Below are 16,645 nucleotides of genomic sequence, written 5' to 3' on the forward strand. Positions count from 1 at the left end.
CTAAGATTTGATAGACACTTACTCAAATACAAGAAGTAAATTGCTGAATTGACAAGAGAGGCACAATGAGCCGGAACGGCCGACCCCTCCCTCAAATAAAGTATATTGATCTTGGGAGAATCAAGTACATAGTGTCATGGGCATTTCTGACTAGATTTCCATACCAATGCATATGAATACAGTATTGTAAACAAGTGAATTTAGCAATCAAGCACCAAGTGTTGGAGCCTTCAGCCAGAGCACTTCAGTCCTCAGCGTTTTGAGCTAGCGTTTCATCCTTCAGCAACTTGCTAATCACTCTCCTACATACCCTCAATGACTGAAATTCAACAAAACAGCTCTCTTTATTGTTGTAATTTTTGGTCTTTTTGCTGAAAACCTTAATTTCAGCCCTCCTTTCTCAAGTTGAACCATAGGGGAAGCTTTCCCAAGGTTCCCTTCACCCTCTTGAAGACTTTTGTCGCGAAGAAATGTGACAAATCGAAGATCTCAACACGCCAAGGACTTCCATCGCGAAGACTTCCACTGTCATCGACTCTACTTGCTATTGCTAAGCTTTTATGCTTAAATATGGGAGCAAGTAGCAGGAGGGAGGAACCGGATTACAAGATCACATACCCTGTGTAGTGTTCTCTTGTCTTATGTGCTCTCTTGCAGATTGTTGCTACCATGTGTTGGTGGAATAATAGAGAGCAGTTGGTAGGGAACATGGGCACTTGAGAGGGTAGCGTGGATTGCAAGTCTACATGGAATGAAGCAAAAGCATGCCTATTTATATGCACAAGTGCTGGTCGGCTGGCATTTAATGCTGGCCGACTGTAGCATAAAATGCTACACGACTTGTTCATGTAAAATAATGATTTTAAATGTTATAAATTATGAAAAAAATGCCAGATAAATGCTAATAAATATTCTAAAAATACTAGATGTTATTTGAAGGCTTTTGCAATGGTCTATATACAATGGATGAATGATATGCAATATGCAAAGTGCTTTCTAATGCAAACCCCAAGGTTTCTACTGACTCTACGTGCATGAATGAATCTCTTCAAGTGGGCTAAGGGACTTGACTAACGGACTGACTCGCTATGGCTGAGGAATGACCTACGTAGCTTGTGCCTAACATATCCTGGACTGAGGATTACAATGGGGTCATGACGTACGACAAATATCATCCTAAAGAGTACTAATACTATACAATGTTGCACTGATGATGATGAGTCATCTTGTCACCATGCACTACACTACAGAGTGCATGTGACACCACTTTATGTGTTATCTTTCTTGCTTGGATCTCTTGTCGACAACCTACCAACTTGTTCTCCAACACCTGGATAATCTCCTCATTCCTGGTCAAGGACAAGGTTTCATCCTTGCGCGATGGAGGGTGGGTGGGTTTAGCCAATTGGCTCCAATAGGGAAGTAACTCACAGGGGAGGGGGTGGGCCCAAGAGTATTTCCACCCCTAGTGTCTTCTCTCTCTACTCTCTCTTTTGTTTATTTTCAGATTTTCTCAAGGTTTTACACGTAAAATTGTTGTTTTCTTGAAGATAAGCTAAGTACCCATGCCACAGCCTTTACGAAGGCATGTTTTAGTGGTATTAGAGCGAAGGTTATATCTCTCTCCTACGAGGGATAATGATCTTTACATGTGGTGCTTTTTGCTTTTTCTTCAAGCAATGGAAAGCACTCACCACCAAGAAGAGGACCAAGCCACCAAAAGTGGAAAGCAAACCCAAGAACCCACATGGTCAAAGAAACTATGACCAATTTGGACACTATTCTCCAAGATCCGGACTTGATGAGAATTTTTGAGCAACTATCTAAGAAGATCGAGCAAATGAAGAAAGGGGGTGGGAAAAGGAGGACGCGGCTAAAAATCAAAAGTCTTCATCAAAGAGATCTCCCTCAAAGAGATCTCCCAGTCCTCCATCTTCACGTGGAAGGAAGAGAAGCCACCGTGGGAAAAGTCGACATGGTCGAAAAAGGTCCAAGAGCCCATCTTCTTCATCAAGTCTTTCATCTTCCTCATCATCATCATCGTCTTCTTCTTCTTCTTCTTCCCCTTCTAGGTCACCCTCACCACAGCATGGAAAGAAATGGAAGAAAGGTAAGTGCAAAGCTAAGGCGTTCAAAGGAAGAAGAACAGTGCGGTTTACACCATGAGGAACATGTGATAAGAGTTGATTCCATGGAATTCACCCCCGAATCGACCTCCTTACCGTGTGAGTGCAGTACAACAAGAAGAGATTATGACACAAGTACAGGACTTGCTATCAAAGAGGTTGATGCAGCCTAGTTCTTCACCCTTTTGTTCTCCAGTGCTTCTAGTGCAAAAGAAGGATAGCTCATTCCGCATATGTGTGGATTAGAGAGCCTTGAACAAGATTACAATCAAGAATCAGTATCCTATACCGAGGGTTGATATAATGGATCGGCTGGAAGGTGCGGCATTCTTTAGTCGGATTGACCTGAAGAGTGGCTATCATCAAATTCAGATCCAGCCACAAGATATTCACAAGATTGCCTTCCGTATCACTTTTAGATTGTATGAGTATTTGGTGATGCCTTTGGACTCACAAATGCTCCGACTACCTTCAACCACATGAATGATGGGATCTTTAGACCACATCGGAAGAATGCAAGCAGTGTCTTTGATGACATCATTGTGTTTTCCAAGACCGAAGAGGAACACAGAAAGCATTCAGCCAAGGCATTTGGGGAGTTGCAACAGCACAAATTGTTCTTCAATGGAAAGAAGAGTGAGTTTTTCTTAGAAGAAATACATTACCTTAGACATTATATGTCTAAGGAAGGAGTGCGGATGGATCCAGCAAAGCTTGAGGCCATCAAGAATTGGCCAAAATTGAAATCCGCACATGAGGTGCGGAGTTTCTTGGGGTTATGCTCCTATTACACGAGGTTCATTAGAAACTTTGCCACCATTGCCGCTCCATTGCATGATCTAACCAAGAAGAAGTGTGTTCAAATAGGGTGAGCGTTAGAGACGCGCCTTCTTGAAGGAGAAGCTTACTACTGGACCGGTATTGGTCATTCCAGACCTAGTGAAATCTTGTGTGGTAGAATGTGATGCAAGTGGAGATTGTATAGGGGAAGTTTTGCAACAAGAAGGCATGTGGTTGCCTTCGAGAGCCGAAGGTTGCAACATGCCGAGAAACGCTTGCAAGTTTATGAGAAAGAACTTCTAGTCGTGATTCATGCTCTTACTTAATGGAAACATTATTTGCTTGAGGCTGATTTCATGATGAAAACGGATCATCAAAGTTTGAGACTAAGCTTTCCGAGAAGCATATGAGGTAGGCAAACTTTATGTCTGTTTCATTTCCAGATTATCCATACACCTCGAAAGAAGAATATGGTTGCATATGCTCTATCTAGGAGACTAGAAGTACATTCAATGACCATTGCCTATCATAGAGAGTTGGATTCCATGAGAGATCACTATGACCATGATGAGGACTTTGGTGGGATTATGCGGAAGCTAGAGGATGGTCAGACACTTAATCACTATTCCTTGAAAGAGGGATATTTGATGATGGATGTCATGTGCATCATAGATGCCATGGACAATCTCAGGGCTAGATCCAGAGGGGGCAAACAGATAAATAGTATGAACCAGATAGAGTCAGAGTGTGGAGCACAAGATACAGAAGTGGCCAGGTTGGACTTGGAGAAGCACCAGGGGGCAGTCGGCTGAGTACAAGAGCTGTCGGCTGTACCAGAAAGCAAGGTGGCTGAAGGCGCATGATGACAAGGCAAGATAACCAAGTCGGCTGAGTTAAAAGTCATTTAATGTATTCAGAACTGGCCGACCAGCAGTCGGCCAGCTCCTACCTTGTCCAAGAATCCTATAAAAGGCACCAAGTGCTCATAGAATTAATCATTCAATCCCACTAGGGGTTTGGATCCTTAGAGGTCCCATAGGGGACAGATTTTAGGGTTAACCACCTTTTCATGAAGGCAGCCAAGGGCTGCAAGATATGTACCCTTTTTGTTCCATAGTTAGTATATACTAAATTTCCAGCACTTCTCACTCTCTCTCTCTACTCTCTCTCTACCTGCGTTTTTGCATCAGATGGTGCGTTTTTGCATCAGAAGGTTTCCAAGAGTGTTTAGGGCTGAAAGAAGACTCCCAAAGCTTCCACATGTTACAATGGATATACGGTTATGCATAACCAAGGATTTGAGGCAAAAAGTGATTGAAGAGTTACATGCACCACCTTATGTAGGGCATAGAGGTGTTTCTGAAAGAATGGGTACTATGCTGAGATACCCACTTAGAAATGTGGCAAGAACTATACAACACTGTATATGGACCAGCAAGCATAAAGGAGAAAAGAAGATCACTGCTGAATATCACCAAAAAAGGTAGTACATCATGTGGAGCAGCATGAGGGAGGTCCGTAGATGCTGCCTATCACTACAGAAGCTGAAAAATGAGATGATCTGAGGAAAAAGGGAGCCAGCCCTTTTTTAGTGCCTCAGTATGCTGCTCGGCCAGCTGTAGCAGGCCGCCAGCATGGCTGTAGCAAAAAAAAATGCCTTAAAATGGTAGAAAAAATGTTGAATAATCTTTGCTAAGATATGCCAATGCAAGGCTTCATATGGAGTCAGATACAAGCATGAATATGGATGAGAAAGTCCATCTGGGGATGAAATAATTTCCTACAGTTTCTTCTACTACTCATGCATTGGAACGGTACTTCTATTACCCAAGATGAGAAAGGATATTGACAAGTATGTATTTGAGTGTTTGACTTGTCCAAGACTACTTATGCCTCTACCCGTGTCCAAGAGGCCATGGAAAACTATAGCGGTGGACTTCATTTTTGTCTTGCCAAAGTCAAAATCTCAAAATGATGGCATTTGGACCATTGTGGATAGGTTCAATAAGCAAGCTCATTTCACTCTAGAAAGGAAGACCATCAAGGCAGACCACATGGCAAGGATTTTTCTGGCACAAGTGTTCAAACATCATGGAATGCCCAAGTCTATCGTTGGTGATCGAGATCCCACGACCACCAGTTTATTTTGGAGAATTTAACCGTTGAGAAGAAAATAAGGATTATCTTATCTTTTTCCAAAGCTTGTTTGCATACAAAGAAGTGAGAGCGAGAGAGGACGTTGGCTCTGATACCAATGTTATGTCGCCATAGTCACCGCCATAGCCAAGGAGGACTCCGAGCTCTAATCACCACCAACCATAGAGGAATGTGGATAAGTGTCCACACTATCGGGCTTATATAGCAGCCTACCTTCCCACACTAGCCCAGCCACCCACAGTCCTCCGACCCGAGCGCCTCACCCCTAAACCTCGGACACACTCGCCACACGCACTTCGGCGTGTGGACTCCGTGTCCAGTCGAGCTCTGTCGCCGCTACGGATGACTCACGCATGCCATTACAAGCTACGTGACAAAGAAGAAAGAGAGATGGAGAGAAAGAAACATAAAAAAAAACAAAAAACCAAAAAGGGGAGAAGAAGATTAAAAGAAGAAAAGAGAGGGATTTGAGGAGAGTGAATAAATAAATAAAAGGGGAGAAGAAGATTAAAAGAAGAAAAGAGGGATTTGAGGAGGAGAGTGAATAAATTTACCATCGATAGTGTGTTTCAACATAAGCTTTTATACATATATACATACATGTATCTATGTATGTGTGTATGTATTGTATATATGTATGTATGTATGTATGTATGTATATTTGCTTAGGCCTCCTTAGGACTGAAAGAAGACACACAAAGTTTTCGTGCATGTGACATATACATATATATATGTATGTGTGTGTGTGTGTGGGGGGGGGAGGAATGTACATATATGAGCATATATATGAATATATATATGAATATATGTATATATGTATATATATGAATATATGTATATATGTATATATATGAATATATATATGTATATATATATATATATATATATATATATATATATATATATATATATGTGTGTATATATGTGTGTGTGTGTGTGTGCGTGTGTGTGTGTGTGTGTGTGTGTGTCATGTTTGGGAACTATGCGTGTATCCATAGGACTGCACAAAATCGTTGGCCTTTGGAATTACAAAAAGATATAATCACTTGTGTGATGTCGGACTGCCCACACTAGCTAACATGCAAGGTGGACGCTTGAAGCAGCAACGCTCTCCAACCCAACTTGTGGAGGTGTGTATTGGCCAACAAAAAAATTGGGGAAGCAGCCACAACAACCAAACATTCGGGGACTGGGTAAGAGAGTGGCACCATCCATAGCAGCACACACAACGCCGAAGACCTGAAAGAAAGGACACCCATGACGACCTAGCTCATCCTCGATCCCACAACGACGTTCTCGGCATCGACATCACATTCGGCTAGTATACTCGCGAGAAATCTAGTAACCCAACACTTGTGTTCATTTTTGCATCATTCTTTTTGCATCGTTTATCATTTGCACTCATGGCATTGAGTGATAGTCCAACCCCGACCTCAGGGGTACCTTAGGAGGCATTTCCAAGGTCTTGTCACCTTTCTCTGGCTTGCCGAGCTTGCTCATATGCAACAAGAAATACATGCACGTCAGACAGAGGCCACTCATCCTCCACTAACAACCCGACTTTACACGCAAGAGACTAGTAGTTCTCATGGTGCGACCCAGACCTTACCATTGGCCTTTGACGACCCCATAGATTAGTCCATGGTGGCTGAAGATGACCCACATTTGAAAGAAAATGACGTAGATCTGAACACTGCCCAAATGAACTTAGACAAAGATGAGGACCTCTTAGACATTAAGGAGGATGATACCATAGATGCGCAACCCAATGAGGTTGCCGCAAAGGAGGTTTCGCATGAAACCCTCTTGGAGTTGTTTAAGAGAATCCAAACTTTAGAGCAAAACCAATGAGATATCTTGAAAGGCCTTTAGGATATACACGGCCCTTTGGGGAACCAGTCAACAGCCGCACCGTTTCCTGTTGAGTTTCGTCAACCGAGCAAAGTGCATTTCAACTCTACTCGACGAGATTCCGTACGATCCACACGAAGGCAATCTGTAGCATCTACCATGCAATCCGGAGCGACCGTGAACATCTTAAAAGATCTCAAAGCGCCAATCTTTGAGGGGAAGGAAAAAGAACGCAACAAGTACGCAATCAATATATTTAATGATCTAACCTATATAAACTTAGGTATACACTTGAGAAATATATAACGGTTCAGACCACTTGACATTGACAGCTAAGGCATACAAATGGTGGATGAGTCTAGCCGATAGTGCTAGACAGCCTCACACTTGGGTCGAGTTTGAGAGCGCACTCCGCAAGAAATTTTTACTTGCTGAATGAGCTTCAGAGATCATGGCGTAAGTGGGATAAATGCTCCATGAGGAGCATAACACTCACAGAGTATATTTCAAACTATCGCGAGATAGTTTTGAAATTGAAGGAAATCGATGCATTCCAAATTTTGTGCGGATTTGTGTGTGGTTTAGAATCCAAGTACAAAAGCTATGTGCAACCCAAAGAACCTAAAGACCTCGACAAAGCGATCAAGTACGCTCAAATATACGGTGATATGTTACGACCCTGTGTTTTTCTCTGGACAGTATGCAGGTGGGCACAGGGACATGGTGGACAATGTGAATGGCAATAGTTTGGAGTTGATAAGGAAACCCATGTGTGGACAACCCCAAGTGTGAAGTGGACAAAGAGAATTGAAGTTAAGGTTTTATAACCTTTGGTACAAAAGGATTTTAATTCATAAGGTTTTATAACCCTTGGTGGTTCAAAATAAATAATATTTTGAAGAAGTGCTTTTTGTTAGAAGTCATCTCCTGTCCAGTTTTATACACCAGGGCCTTTGTTGTGGGTGTGCCCGCCCTTATGAGGTGTTTTATCATTTTTCCTCACTCCCCGCATTTTTCCCCTATTTTTCCCATTTTTTCTGTGGCTTGGGAGGTAGTTCTGAGTTGGCACGAGCACCGAGTGGCTGGCCGACTGACCCATCAGCAGACAGGTGACTGGCCGACTGCCCAACAGCAGTCGCGGACCTCTGTACTGCTAGCCGACTGGATGTATGCAGTCGTGGGCTTCATTTAGTGCTGGCCGACTGATGATGCAGTCATGGAGGCCCTTTTCAGCAGGCCGACTGCTCATATGGGGGCATATAAATAGGCCCCCAGCCTTGTGTATCATACTGGGATCTTCTTGTGTATATCAGTGCAGAGTTACACGCCTATATCTCTCTCTCTCTTGTGCTGTATTTTTCTGCATGCGTTTTTGCTCTTGTGTCTCAGATCTGGTCATCATCTCCGCTACGTATTCTAACATGGTATCAGAGCCCTAGGCTCTAGATAGTTCTTGGGATTTGTGTGAGCAAGAGGGGGACTGTTTTGTGGCTGATTGGTGGACTGTTTTGGACTGTTCGGGAAGAGGAGAAGCAAGAGGACGGTGGGCTGATTTGCTGGACAGCCACTTGCGGGTTTTAGTTCTTCTTTGTTCCCACCCACACACCCTTTTCAGAGTACATCCCCGCAATGGCAGATCTGTTTGAGATGGCCGAGAGACATGTGAAGATCCCGACACCCCCCACGTTCCCGGTGGACCGTCAGTTGGACGGGAGCAACTACGGCATATGGAAGGTTATGATGGAGGCAAAGGGAAGGCTTCGTCGGAGAAGTCTTCTGAGAAGAAGTCCGTTTCTGACCGCGAGAAACTAAAGGCAGAGAGGACCTGTAATGATTGTGGCGAGAAAGGCCACTACTGGAGGTAGTGTCCCAAGCAAAAGACCGAGAAGGGTGAAGATTCCTCCGCAGCAATCATGAAGACTCCGGCTTTTGTGCACCTAGAGGTGGTGGACACCGATGTTTCATTTTCTTCAGGCAGGGAGGAGATTGGAGGACTCTCTGCAACGGATACTCAGGAGTGGATTCTCGATAGTGGTGCTTCCAGGCACATGACTCCTTCCCGTTCCGGTTTACAGGATCTCTACAGGCTCTCTGGTCATATTCTTACTGGGGATACGTCCACTATCCCAGTTCACAGTGAGGGCAGGATGGAGATAGTTCCCGATGGCAGAGGGGGGAAGCATTCCTCCAAGGTGTTGTATGTTCCGGCACTTGGTTTTCATCTGTTGTCAGTGCATCAAGTTTGCAAGACTGGCGTACGGGTGGCGTTTGATGAGCATTTTGTTGCTCTCCGGGACAAAGCAACAGGCCAAGTGGTTTGGGAAGGCGGAGTGCAGAATGGAGTTTACAAGCTTTCAACACTCTCTCCCAGGTCCTCAGGTTTGTGATGAGTGGCAGTCTGGTAATGGCCACTTGTGTGTGGATACACTGCAGGTACAGATAGCTTGCCAGTAGATGGCAGCAGTTGGCAGGAACTCTCCAGTACTGATGTTGGTGGTTCTTGTGTTCGTCAGTCAGAGGAAACTGAACAGGTCACTTATGCTCTGATGTCTCGTAGACTGTAGTATTCGGGACAAAGAACCTCCAGTAGATGAGGATGTTCTTTCCACGGGGACCTTTTGGAAAGCCAGGCAGGTGGCAGGTGATTACTTGCAGAAGAAGGAGGTTTCTCCAGGCTTTGTGGTTCCGGATTCAGAGGGGGTGGTTGACAGGTTTCAGAAGGCCTTGCGTGGTCTTCAGCAGGTTTCCAGGACTTGTTTTTGCACCGTAACAGGTGTTGATCCTTGTGAGCAGTGTGATGCCTTTTTTACTCAGAAGCTGTATGGTTCATTGATCTGGTTGATGGACACTAGATTGGACGGGAGCTTCCTGATGAGGCAGTTGAGCTCATGGTTGTGGATGACTCTTTGGGAGGCACGATTGCGTTTCCTGTGGTTTCTGCGGCATGCGAAGGATCATGGACTCTTGTACACAGGAGGGGGATTGTTGGATGGAGTCCGACTCCACAGTTGGAGTGACTCGGTTTGGGGAGGAGATCCGGACACGAGGAGATCTACTTCAGGCCCAGGAGCAGTTTTACGGAGCAATAAGAAGCAGTCATCTTTTGCCTTGTCGAGCACAAAGGCAAAGTACCGGGCTGCTTGTGATGCTGCTTGTGAGGTGGTGAGGATGCAGAGGTTGCATTGCAGGTTTGGGCTTCCACTGGAGGAACCCATGGTCATCCAGAGGCACTTTGTTCGTGAACAGATCGTTGCTGATGACATCCTGCTAGAGTTCTGTTCGACAGAGAACAGTACGGTGGACCTCTTCACGAAGTCGCTCTCTCAGGATTTGCTCAGGCGGCACCTAGTGGTTGGTTTCACAACCAGGAGCTGAGGGGGTGTTAGAAGTCATCTCCTGTCCAGTTTTATACACCAAGGCCTTTGTTGTGGGTGTGCTCTCCCTTATGAGGTGTTTTATCATTTTTCCTCACTCCCCGCATTTTTCCCCTATTTTTCCCATTTTTTCTGTGGCTTGGGAGGCAGTTCTGAGTTGGCAAGAGCACTGAGTGGCTGGCTGACTGACCCATCAGCAGCAGACAGGTGACTGGCCGACTGCCCAACAGCAGTCGTGGACCTCTGTACTACTGGCCGACTGGATGTATGCAGTCGTGGGCTTCATTTAGTGCTGGCCGACTGATGATGCAGTCGTGGAGGCCCTTTTCAGCAGGCCGACTGCTCATATGGGGGCATATAAATAGGCCCCCAGCCCCCTTGCCACTTGTGTATCATACCGGGATCTTCTTGTGTATATCACAGCAGAGTTACACGCCTATATCTCTCTCTCTCTTGTGCTGTATTTTTCGGCATGCGTTTTTGCTCGTGTCCCAGATCTGGTCATCATCTCCGCTGCGTATTCTGACACTTTTTGCTATTGTTTTTGCTTAAAGTTTTTTTTTCATGAGAAAAAGGGGGGTGGCGGGCTGTTCTTCAGGCGCCTCCTTTTGGTGAAAAAAAGAGCAAGCTTCTTCTTGGATGGCTGGTCGCCAAAGAGCACAGGCGACACCAGAGCTGCAACGCAAGGGCTTATCCCTTCTCTCTTGGTGAAAAGCAAGGCGGGCTGGGCTGCAGGGAGCGTCGAGCTGGACTGCAGGGTGGCGCAAGGCTGCGTAGGAGGCAGATGACTGGAGTGCTTCTCGCTCTCTCCCCGGTTCTCTCTCTCTCTCTCTCTCTCTCTCTCTCTCTTCCGCTTTTGGCAAGAAGCAGGCTGACTGGCTGCTGCATAACAGTGCACAGGCGCCTATTGAATGTCTCTCTCTCTCCCGCTTTTGGCAAGCAGGCTGGCTGGTTGCTGTATGACAGGGACTACTTTTGGGCAGTTTGCTTCAGTCTGCCAGGGCCCATGTATCCATGTTCATGCAAGGTTCAGTTGTGGACATGAGTTGGGGGCATTTGTACAAGTTGGTGGGCTGGTATTTATACCCGATTTGTTAATCGTGGGTGTGAGGAGGACCATACGCTTGATGTTGGGTGCAGGGTGGAGACTTGGAGATGATTATCTCTCTCTCCCTCTCTCTCATCATAAGGGCCTGGCGTGTTTTCTCTTGTGTGCGCCATGGAAGTACGAGAGACTCTGAAACAGGAGAACAAGCTACATACGCATGGGACAATGTTAATGGGAGAGATGGTGTGATTTCTCTTCGTGTTTAACTTATATGTGTTCAGGGATTTGCTTACAGGTTCTCTATTTTTCTCTCGCTTGGTGCTATGGAAAACAACCCTGGTTTTGGCACCATGCTTGGATGGTGTATATGTGGGTTTCTCATGGAAACAGCACATTGGTTTTCGAGAGGAAACGGGACTTTGGTTTCCAGGAAATAGGCCTATGGTTTATGGGTTACAGGTCCTTGGTTTCATGTGGAAAACATGTCTTTGGATTCATGTGAACATGTTGTAGTTTTCTCAAGGTTACATGCAAGCTATGGCTATAGGGAAGGACATGTGGTATGGTACAGCCCTACTGCTGTTTGGGAAAGGGTTTGAGGGATCCATGGTAAATATGGAGAAGACCTTTGGAAGCAGGGAGGTGTTGTACAGGTGTGCCTTCTCTAAGGTATGCAGTGCTGTAATGACGAGAGTTCTCATTTGGAAGTGCTGGGTGAAACTACAAGGGATCTTGTTGATGGAGGATTCTACAAGTTGTACTTTGTACTCAAATTTGATCAAGTAAAGAAATACCGCAAGGGGCGCCACTACGTTTTGGGGCCAATCGGTGTCTGTGTACTGTTTGCAGGAGCACTCTAGCTCCCCTTGTTTGTTTTCCTTTTCAGGTCCTCAAAGGTGTTGAAGTGTTTTGTGTGCGAGTGTTTGTTTCACCACCCGTCAAGTTTCTGAAGGCCGGTTTCAAAGCCTTCTAGGCAAGTGCACACAGTGCAGGTGTTTCCTCTCCAGACCGCAAAGTTTAAAGAGGTGATAGTCTATCACACTGATAGCACCCACGCCTGTAGTGTTACACAGGCAATGTGGCAATCGTCATTTGGACCACATGATTCGATCCGAATGCATGGTTTGATCAATGACTGCAGAGTCATCATAATGATCGACGGCAGTGCCGCACAATTTTCTTCACTATGCGTTGGTTAAGACATTGAAATTACCTGAAACCCGTGGCGATCGTGAGTACATGGTCTCATTGGCAAATGGCTTTGATAAGACCCTTTGAGACACGGTGGTTTTAGGAGTGCATATCTCATTCTAGGGTTGTGAGAACAAACTTGACTTTCAAGTGATGCACTTGACTAGAGTTGATGTGATACTAGGGAGGGGGTGGTTATTCTACTTGGGCCCTGGCTTGCGTCGTAGTTACCAGCACAACAGCTTTGAGTTTATGCATGAGAGTAGAATAATTGCATTGCATCGTGAGCATGATGTGCCAACGTCACCGTTGATTTCTTCCATGGAGTTGTGCTGAAGAGCTCTCGAGTACATCTTGTTTTTCATGTCAGTAGAATACGGAAAACAGTGGATCATCAGGATAACGTTGTTACCCCTGACATCTCAGTCGAACTTATCGAACCACCGTCTCTTCCACGTGAACCCAAGAAGTTTCTTGGATTTAGAGATCGGAATACGAGGCATACTATGTACCGAGAGGCACTTGTCAAGCAGAAAGACGGAGACGAGGAAGCGTCCTCTTGGGAGCGCTTGGATATGCTTACCAAAAACTATCCTCAGTTTGTTTTCACAGACGAAAAATCTCTTCTTAAGGGAGAGGAAATGTCACATAGCTAGTAACAGACTACATAGGACTCGACTAAACATGGAGCCCAATCACCGAAGTGCGATTGGTGATGGTGTTCGGGGTTCACGGGTGAGGCACGCAGGTCGAAGCACCATGGGCAGCCGGGCAAGTGTGGGCAGGCAGGCCACTACATAAGCCCAGTAGTGTGAAGCTTATCCACAATTCCTCTATCGCTGGGTGGTGAACAAGAGCCCTCCTCTCCTCCCTCATCTTAGTGGCTATGGTGTCTTCCTGGCAGGCAATGTAAGAGGCTTTATGCCAACAAAGTTGGACTTCATGGAGCCAAGTTGGACTTTCCGTGACAACCTTGCTAGAGTTTCTATGCCAACCAAGTGGACTTTATTGTTAACCTTTCAAACTGGATACACATCATGTGACCACCTCCGTGCCTATACATAAGCAAACTGGATACACATTTTGTGATCATCTCTGTGCTTAAACATGCATTTAATTATGGATTAGGTGCAAGGTTATGACGTGTGCCGATTTCACCAAGACCTCCATCTAAATATTTGGCTTGAGCTAGACCATAAGTTGTTCCCGTCTAACTCCCATGCTCTCCACCCACTACAAAGTGCCAAATACAAAGCCTATTCCTCGCTTATACACATAATTGAGAGTATCTTGAACTTTACTGTCACTTTTCACTAGCTCATTAATCAATAAGTACTACATTAGCCATAATTAAACTCCTAATTAGTAGAGGTCTAGGCTCATCAATATTGCCAGTCTACTTAAATCTTTTGGGACACAGCATATAGGCCTCTAGGACAAGAGGGATGCAATCAAAGTGTCTTCGCCATGGAATCTCAAGTCAGGCAAGAATTGTGCACAAGAAGCCAAGGTTTGGTAAGGCTAGCTTCATTACGTTGAATAACAAGCTTCAAGTAGTGGATAAACACGATCCTACCAGTCTATGGACTCTAATCTGACAAATAATTAAAAGCTGATGAGTCTTTAGCCAGTTGGAAACTAAGCCTTCATAGGGAAGGGCGACACACTTGGCTACCAATCATGGGTTTATTCCTAGTGGCACCTATGGTACAATATGTGTGTGTGGAGGGTTATGAAGATATGGTCAATAAAAGCTCTTTTAGACCCTTACTAATGTGTTCAACTTCTACATGGTCATAAGTTCCAATTCCACAGTTAGTATCAGAAAAAGCTCAAATTAGATCTATGCCCAATCTAAAAACATCACAAAACATCTTACTCGCTTGAACCTGTCCACAGTCCCTGAAAGCATGCTCCTTGACGAATCCATGTCACTTCCCTGGAAAAGAAAATAGAATTGTGTAAAGACATCACATTTTCTAACATTTTCACAAGACAATGCACCCATGTACGGAGAATCCATACCATACGATCGAGCATTCGATTATGAGACTCAACTTCCTCGTGTATATCAGTAGTAAGCTGAGCAGCGATCCATCACAAAAAATTTAGACTGATCTTTACTGACTAACATGCAGCTTGTAGAATTAACTTGGAAAAGAATAATCCTACCGTCTTCAGAAGGCTAACTCTGTCCTGCAGTCCATCTATTGCATTCTCATTATCTTGTTCAGAGATCTCAAGTGTGCTGTATGATGATGATGCGCGTGCAATACCATCTTCTAACCCATCAAACAGAGAGGCACGATTGCCACGGATATCCCTGCTTACAGAAACAGCACAATCAACACACGCTTCACATCGCCCCAAACGATACAAAATATGAGGGCTTTCAGCCTCTCATTAATCAATGACATAGATCATCAGGTAGGAGGCCTACCTGTACTTAGTGATGATTCCTAAATAAGGCACAAGCGGGGGGAGCATGCATGGCTATGTTTAAGCAAGGCTTAAACTGATTACAAGAATGTAAAATGCAGATAATGATGCTTAGCAAAGTGCTTGATTAGAAAAATAATAGCAGAGATGTCATGGAACCCTTTGAGCATATAATCACTGGAAATCTTACTAGGACAAGTCTTGACCTTCAATAAGTTACAAATACAACACAACATACTTGATTATGGGTGAAGCAGGCGGAGGGTAGAAAGAAAATTAAGCTAGCGTAGGGTTACAGAGGATTAGAGGGCGACGATGCACCATTAGCTAAATACTCGTGGGATTAATGAAGGAATTAACAGATCTATTCGGACAATCATTCACACAGAAGAAAGCCCTAAGTACAAAGATTTTCCAACTGGAGAGAAAGAGATTCATATGGAGCGAAGGATGGACATGGCGACTCACCTTCTCGGATTCATGGCCGACTGTGGTGATGAGAGAGAGAGAGGGAGAGAGAGAGAGGGCGAATTGTTGTATATGCAGTTTGAATGGCCAAGAGCTTCAGATCAGCATTTCTTCGTACACAAATAGAGGTGGTTTAATCTAACCCTCCTTAACCACGCAAGTGCCACTATTGAAAAAGATAACCTAAACTATTTAATTGCTTTTAATATATTTTAACTAAAACAAATTGAATTTTTGTGTGTGTAAAGTTATGGCAAAGTTAGTGGACCATGCCACGTGCACGAAATGGGACTTGAACTCTGGATAAGAGCCCGAAGTGTAAACCACTATGCTATCACTCCACACACACATACACACCATGGCTCGATACACACTCTGTCAAGGCGCCCAAATTGAGTGCCCAAGTCGTAGGCCAACACTTGGGCAGGCGGATGGGTAGGCTTGTTACACACACATAATTTTTGAAATATTAAAAACTGTTGCTTATATGATTTTTGAAATTTTAAAAATGCTGACAGTTTTAAAAAGCTGACAGTTAGAAAGACTTGCAATCCTATTGGCCCAAATGCAAAGCGCCCATTCTTGGGTAGCCCATGTTGGTTGCCCATCAAAACTGATTTTTAGGGCATGAGTTGGCATCCAATTGAGCAATGCATTATTTGGAGACCAACTTTGTGTGTAAAGGGGGTGTGCCTGCCATCACAAATATTGCATTTTCATTAGTTTGCACAAAGAGAACTCGGTGGGCAGCGTTCTGTGTGTATCTAGCCTATGCTAACTAAAACAAAATTGAATTTTTGTGTGTTCAAACTGTACGTGACACTCTCAAACTTGTGCATCCTTTAAATTTCGTTTCTCCTTCAACGGGATCTGGGTATTCACCCAATCCTCTAGGTGTGGTTATCTTTTATTTTGCTTTTCAAATTGACAGTTTCTACATTTCATATGCATGGGCATTTAGTCAACTTTAGGATCCGTTGAAGCCATAGATGTTGAGGTAGACTATTCCTAGAGCCACTCTATCTATATGGTGACCTTGTCTTCACCTTTTCCAAGGTGTTTCAATTTTTGTTTCTTGGTCCTTCTAGATTAAGCTTTGTTAAATAAACAAGTGCTAGGTGGTTGTGTAAATGATTAATGTGGGAATAAACAAGTGCTAGGTGGTTTTGTAAATGATTAATGTGGGAATAAACAAGTGCTAGGCGATTTTG

At 44.4% G+C, this 16,645-nt stretch overlaps 1 protein-coding gene across 2 annotated transcripts in view; it reads right to left on the reverse strand.

Moving 5' to 3' along the window:
* The window catches only part of LOC147616955 (bet1-like SNARE 1-1), a 38,438-nt gene extending 22,855 nt beyond the window's left edge, over positions 1–15,583 (reverse strand). For both annotated transcript variants that reach the window (XM_086776602.1, XM_086776601.1), the window contains exons 1-4: positions 15,435–15,583; positions 14,700–14,850; positions 14,553–14,609; positions 14,407–14,466 (exon numbers count right to left, since the gene is read on the reverse strand). In XM_086776602.1, the coding sequence (XP_086632728.1) occupies positions 14,407–14,466; positions 14,553–14,609; positions 14,700–14,850; positions 15,435–15,448 (282 nt within the window). In that variant the 5' untranslated portion in view covers positions 15,449–15,583. The remainder of the gene's footprint in view (positions 1–14,406; positions 14,467–14,552; positions 14,610–14,699; positions 14,851–15,434) is intronic.
* Positions 15,584–16,645: the final 1,062 nt, after the last annotated feature.

The sequence above is a fragment of the Cibotium barometz genome, chromosome 37 (assembly GCF_041138505.1).
Source record: "Cibotium barometz isolate CiBa-2024 chromosome 37, ASM4113850v1, whole genome shotgun sequence".
NCBI classification, from domain to species: domain Eukaryota; kingdom Viridiplantae; phylum Streptophyta; class Polypodiopsida; order Cyatheales; family Cibotiaceae; genus Cibotium; species Cibotium barometz.